This window comes from Crinia signifera, chromosome 3, assembly GCF_055691185.1.
Source record: "Crinia signifera chromosome 3, ASM5569118v1, whole genome shotgun sequence".
In the NCBI taxonomy this organism is placed as follows: Eukaryota; Metazoa; Chordata; class Amphibia; order Anura; family Myobatrachidae; genus Crinia; species Crinia signifera.
Genome location: NC_139219.1, coordinates 225,862,815 through 225,868,814, shown reverse-complemented (window position 1 = coordinate 225,868,814; position 6,000 = coordinate 225,862,815). Strand labels below are relative to the sequence as shown.

The following is a 6,000-nucleotide window of genomic DNA, read 5'->3' as shown; positions in this document are numbered from 1 at the left end:
GTCTTGTGTTGCCCTGGGGTCACTCGGCTGCACCATTTTGGATGCCCTGTGCCCTAGATTTGTACCCCCCAAAATGTTAGGGACTTCCCCGACTAATGAGGTCACCTGGACGCGGTGGGCAAGCCGTTACTTATGGCCATAAATAAGCGAAGAACCTCGCTTAAAATGCAAAATTTTATTGCAAAATTTTTAAATTGGGAGTTTAATTTGTGCACCTGCACCTTTGACTTTGTATGCAGTTCTACTGAAAGGTCTACGCAGGGTCGCACCTCTCAATTGGTGTGCACCCCAGGACCCCACCCCTGTATACCATTAACATTGAGCATGCACACTAGATGTGTTCTGAGCGATATCTTTCAAAAACTTATCTAGTGTATATAGTGCATAACCAATGGAATTTAGGGAGCATCGTGTTTGCCCCACACTTGTGTACAGAATGGTATATTTACTAAAGCTAGTAAAACCAAGTGATGATGTCGCTCAACCAATCATATTTAAATTATTCTCTATTGCAATCTAGAAAATAATAGACTAAAGCAATTTGGTTGCTCTGGATAACACCACTGCTGGTCTGTTTTAAAAGCTTTAGTAAGTCTGATTTGAAGTTACTTTTGGATAAAATAACCAAACAAAATGTTTCGGCAATTTGTGTGCCCATATTTTGAACCTGAATATGTTTTTGCACCTGACAACCTTTCATCTGTCGTCCAAATGCAAGTCAACCTGTACATTGTCTTTTATCTGGATACTGACCAAAAGACCAAACGATTAAAAGAAAAAAACAAAACTAAAAAAGTTTTTGGGGAGACAATTGATATTTCACTTTATTTTTTATTTTAGAATAACCCGGGATGATACAGGCCATATACATTTTATTTCCACCAATCTGGCTGAGAAGTGAGCAATAAGTTAGAACATAAAGAGTACATACTGTATGATTCCTGAAATTAGATGTTTACTTTTTCAAATATTCTAATCCATTGGATACACTGTAATACTGTACACACATAAATCTGAATTCTTGCTGCAAATAAAGCTATAACTTTCCCCAAGCATTACTTTTCATTAAGATCACCATGATAATGCACACCAGACATGAGAGCTGAATAAGTGGGGAATGGGGTCTCAGGGGACTCAGTACCCCGGACCCCTTTTGTCAAGTGGGCCCTTCAGATGGAGAACACTTATGTAAAAGGTTCTTGTGCAGCAGCAGTAGGACACACCCAAAAAGGGGCATGTCTTGTCTAATGGTGATTTGTGTACCCAGGAATGATGCTTGTGAGTCATGCCTCATGTTTTCATCCGTATGGAACCATGTCCAGTGCTCTTTGAGTTGCCAGGCATGCTTACCCAGCCCCTCCATCTGCTGTGCTCTGTTTAGTAGAGAAGTTGAGTGATAAACTGATTTATCTGGGTCCTGTATAACCGGTTATCTGTTGAGGGTGTTCAGGACTGGAGTGAGACACACAGATTAGTAAGTAGCACATAGGCTGCTGCTAATCTTGCATGTGACAAGATAGACCATATATTTTAAGGTTGTTTAAGTGGTCCTTGTTCCACTATAGAAAAACCTTATAAAATAGTTGTTTCTCAGTTATGTGGCGCTACTAACAGTATGTAAGCATTAGTAAACCATCAGTTTAAAGCTATCATACACAACGGATTTCAATGTCATATACACAATCTAATATACAGCCCACTACACACGCCTTCCTGGAGCGCACACTGCTGCACTTGCACGGTGCAGTCCTGCAGAGGAGGTAGGCAGGATGACAAGATGTGCACTTGCTGGGGGGGTCCCCCTGTCTTGTGCCCTAAACACCGCCCTTCCCACCACCGCCCAGGCTTCCTCTGGCCCTTACAGAGACTTTCTGTACTTGGCTTGAGAGCTCTAAGCTGTAACCCATTAGTGACATTAAATACCTTATTCCACCAAGTCTCAAATTTACAGGAATTGTATCCAATTTCTCTTTGTGAAGCCTTGACATCTTACAGATCCCCCCCCCCAAAGGATTCTTTTTTTCCATCCAACAGTTAATTGTCACTGTTGGTCATATTTCCATTGACAGTCTTTCTGTTGTTATCTATTAAAATGATGCGATAGTGATAGGGGTACAAATGTGACAAGTTGGAAAATACTGCATTGTGAGGACTCCTCTATGCAAGCTAAGATTGTTACATGTACATTCATTTAAAAGGCAGCTACACAGGTGATCTTCACAAGCCTCTATAGTGCTCCTATGTCCCACCAGCCCTTGTACTGGTAAGCCAAGGCAATGAAACGGACACATATTCCGTTCTAACCATTGCTGCATGTAGCAAGTGGCATTTTTAAATACAAAAGACAGACTTCTTCAAGCTATCATGGAGAGAAAATCTTGTATTAATAAAAATGTGTAATCATGAAATTCTACACCCAAGGACATCAGTCAGCCCGCTACATTCACTCATTTTGTTGACAGATTATGTTATATCTAGTTTGATAAGATGCCATTGTACAAGATTTATTTTCTTTACAAATGCCTGTTAAGGGTTGGCAAGAGTGCAGAGATTTATCTATCATGTTATTATATCTTACATTAGATCGGGTTGCTGTGGAGGAAGACAAGAGTCTCTTCAGTTACTTGATGGCAGAAGAGATTAACTGAAATCAGTGTATGGTGAAAGCAGGGAAGACTGTCCACTCTTCATACACATGAATTGTTTGGTTGCAAAATAAAGGATATTCGTCAACTGTACCAAAAGGGCTTGAACATAAAATCCAAATGCGCGGCATCAACTCCGATTTAATTTTTTTTTAGGGCATATCCGTCGATGCTTACATTGAAATGTAGAACCTGCCCATTGCAGTTATCACCTGCTAAAGGTTTCTGAACTGCATTCAGCTCCTGAAAACACATAGAAAGCTTTAATTTGATCTCTTCAGGGACCGCGCTTTGCGTAGACCTTACACAGTACTGTCATTTACACAAATGCTGTTAAACAACTAAGTGTCAGTTATTCAGTATTAAAGGACATAAAAGTCACTGTTGTTGTTGGATAGATCCGTATACTGCTGTAGACTGAACGCTGCTACAGGGGGTTGTGCTGGCACCTGTTGGGATGTACCATTTTGAACCCAACGAGTTTTATTTCCATATGTAACAGGTTTACACAAATGTGTTTCCCAATTAGGCTTTGCTCCTGCCCTGCATTTGCTCTTAAGTCTGTTGTCACTATCACAGTACGTCACACAACACTGGCAGGCTTTGCCACCCTTCGGCCCATTTCTCACTTTTACTGTGCCTGCTTGCACATTTTTATCTTTGTCACTGGCCTTTTTTGGTTGAGCAGAGGATGTCCCTTTTAAACGTCTCTTCTTTTTCTGAATCTGGTCAAGACTTATATCTGACTGAGAAGAGCAGCTCTCATTCCAGCTGGACCTTGTATTCAGGCTGCGCAAAGGCAAAGCCAATCTTAAGGCCTTCCAGAACCTAGAGCTGCTGCGCCTGGAACCTTCCCCTTCCCAGCGGACAAAGGGAACACTCTCCTTGAGTTTAGAAATGGTGGTGTTTGGTCCATGGAGAAGCTTATATTCCACAATGACTAGACTGGTGCAGACAGCATTTTGGCATACGATACCTAGCTTAAACTCCAGCATACTAATGCTTTTATCTGTCAGGTAGTCAGGACTCAACACAACAATCATTCTTCGACTTCTTTGTATGAAATCAAACACAGCTTCCACGGTATCTAGGAAGTGCAAGGGGAAGCATGGTAGGGAGAGGTGAAATGAAAATAGTTTTGAGAGAGAGAGAGACAGAGAAAGGAAAATGTTAAAATTGGGTAGAACCAGATTGAGGCAGAAAAATGTGATTAAGCAGAAAAGTACAGTAGTTATAGTTGTGACTCAACTTAAAGAAAGCAAGCAACTTTATTTTTCACGCAGGCATTTCCATTATGGGACTTTGGCTCCTTAGCTGTCCCACACAAAGCTGAAACCACGAAAACCTACAACGTTTATACCATTGGTGTATGCGAGTTTTCAATAAATGTGAAACAACTTTAGGGTAAAAAACTGTTCAAGCAAACACTGCTGAAGGTGTGAGCAACGGAACAGACCTCCTTATAAGAACTGTGACTACATAAACGGCATACTGTAGGCAATTTATTTTTTCTACTAAATGCCATATATCAGCCTACTAACCATATACCTGTACCAAAAGTAGATGTAATCACTGAAAAAGCTTAATGCAAATCATTAAAACATGGTTATTTCCATAATCACTTTCAAAATACACACAAAATTATTTTGCAAATATTAACAGAGGTCATGGTTAATGCAAAACCCATTAAATGAACACAGATGAAATGTCATTACAGTATTTAAAACTCTTTATTCAGAGTACAAAAGATGTACTTATATGTATTAACAAGGAAAGGTCTTATTTTTGGTAAAATTTTTATTGCATTACCAAGAGGAAAGAAAAACTAATAAACAAAACAGAATAACAGCAGCTATATAAAGTTGCAATGTATAATGTGTAGTGTAAAGGTCCATACACACTGGGCAATTTTGCCCTATGTCTATGGACAGCGATGACGGGGAAAATTTTCGCCCTTCTAAATGATTTTACCCACGGGTGAACGACTTTCCATAGCAGGATGATATGAAAAGCCATCCACCATGTCGCTCATGTGCTGAGCCAGCACATGAATGGCGGCCGCCTGCGATGATGTGGGCGTGCACATCAGCGCTCACCACTGCTCTGTACATACTGGGTGGCTTTTGAGCTGAAAGCAGCTCAAAAAACAAAACTGAGCTGCTTTCAGCTCAAAATCTCCCAGTGTGTATGGGCCTTAAGGGGGAGATGGGATAATTATTACTTGCCGGCAGAATACTACATCCTAGTCTTTTTAAAATATGGACCAATTTATGAGGTAAAAGCTTTAGACCACTTCATCATTAATTAGCCAAAGGTGCTGCATGGATGGATCTAAAGATGTGGCACTATAAGATTTTACAGTTTTCTGCAATGGACCATCTAGCAGCTGTTAAGACCTGATTAATTAGCACTTTAATAAAACTGGAAACCTGAAGAAAAGACTAAACTATCAATACAATAACTATGGACTTTAAAACGGAACCTCATACGGCATTTCACAAGGCAATGAAAGGCTTGTGAGATAACATTTTGTGTTCTCATTTAGGGGTAGATTTATGAAGCAGTGATAAGGGAGGAGAAGTGATACAGTGCCTGGTTATTTATCACCGGCCAATCAGCTCATACATGTATTTAAACCCAGCCTGTAACCTAACAGTCAGGAGCGGATTGGCTGGCCGGTGATAAAGTACCAGGCACTTTATCACTTCTCCTCCCTTATCACTGCTTCATAAATCTACCCCTCAGAGCTGAATGTTTTGTAAAAACAAAAAGAGCACTCTGTGCGCAGTTTGCAGTGCTTGATGTACCCAATCAGATAGCTACTGATCATAGTCATCAGAGTAAAGGTGCATACACACTGTACAATTTTTTTGACCAATTTGGTTGAAAGACATTTCCATTGAACCCAGTGTCCTGGACGAAAGATGTTGACAAAAGATATTGTCAACAAACAAACGATGAATGATGATGCGCATACCCGCCAGTTGTTCATCAAGATTGTTCGTCAACTGTGCATGCAGCTCAATTTGAATATCTTTCAAAAAGAGCCTATAAACTGTAGCTAGATCTTTCTTCTTTCGTCTGTCGTCAATATTTTTCGTCAACATCTTTAGTCCAGGACACTGGGTTCAATGGAAATGTCTTTCAACCAAATTGGTCAAAAAAATTGTACAGTGTGTATGCAATGGAAATGTCTTTCAACCAAATTGGTCAAAAAAATTGTACAGTGTGTATGCACCTTAAGGGCCAGATGTATCCAGCTTCAAAAAGTGATACAATGGAGAGTGATAAACAACCAGACAACATCATTTTTCAAACCCAAACTTTAACATGACAGTTAAGAGTGGAGTGGCAG

At 40.1% G+C, this 6,000-nt stretch overlaps 1 protein-coding gene across 4 annotated transcripts in view; it reads right to left on the bottom strand.

Moving 5' to 3' along the window:
- Positions 1-811: 811 nt before the first annotated feature.
- IL1RAP (interleukin 1 receptor accessory protein) overlaps positions 812-6,000 on the bottom strand; it is a 195,574-nt gene continuing 190,385 nt past the window's right edge. For all 4 annotated transcript variants that reach the window (XM_083177542.1, XM_083177543.1, XM_083177545.1 and 1 more), the window contains one exon: positions 812-3,732. In XM_083177542.1, coding sequence (XP_083033668.1) covers positions 3,008-3,732 — 725 coding nt within the window. In that variant the 3' untranslated portion in view covers positions 812-3,007. The remainder of the gene's footprint in view (positions 3,733-6,000) is intronic.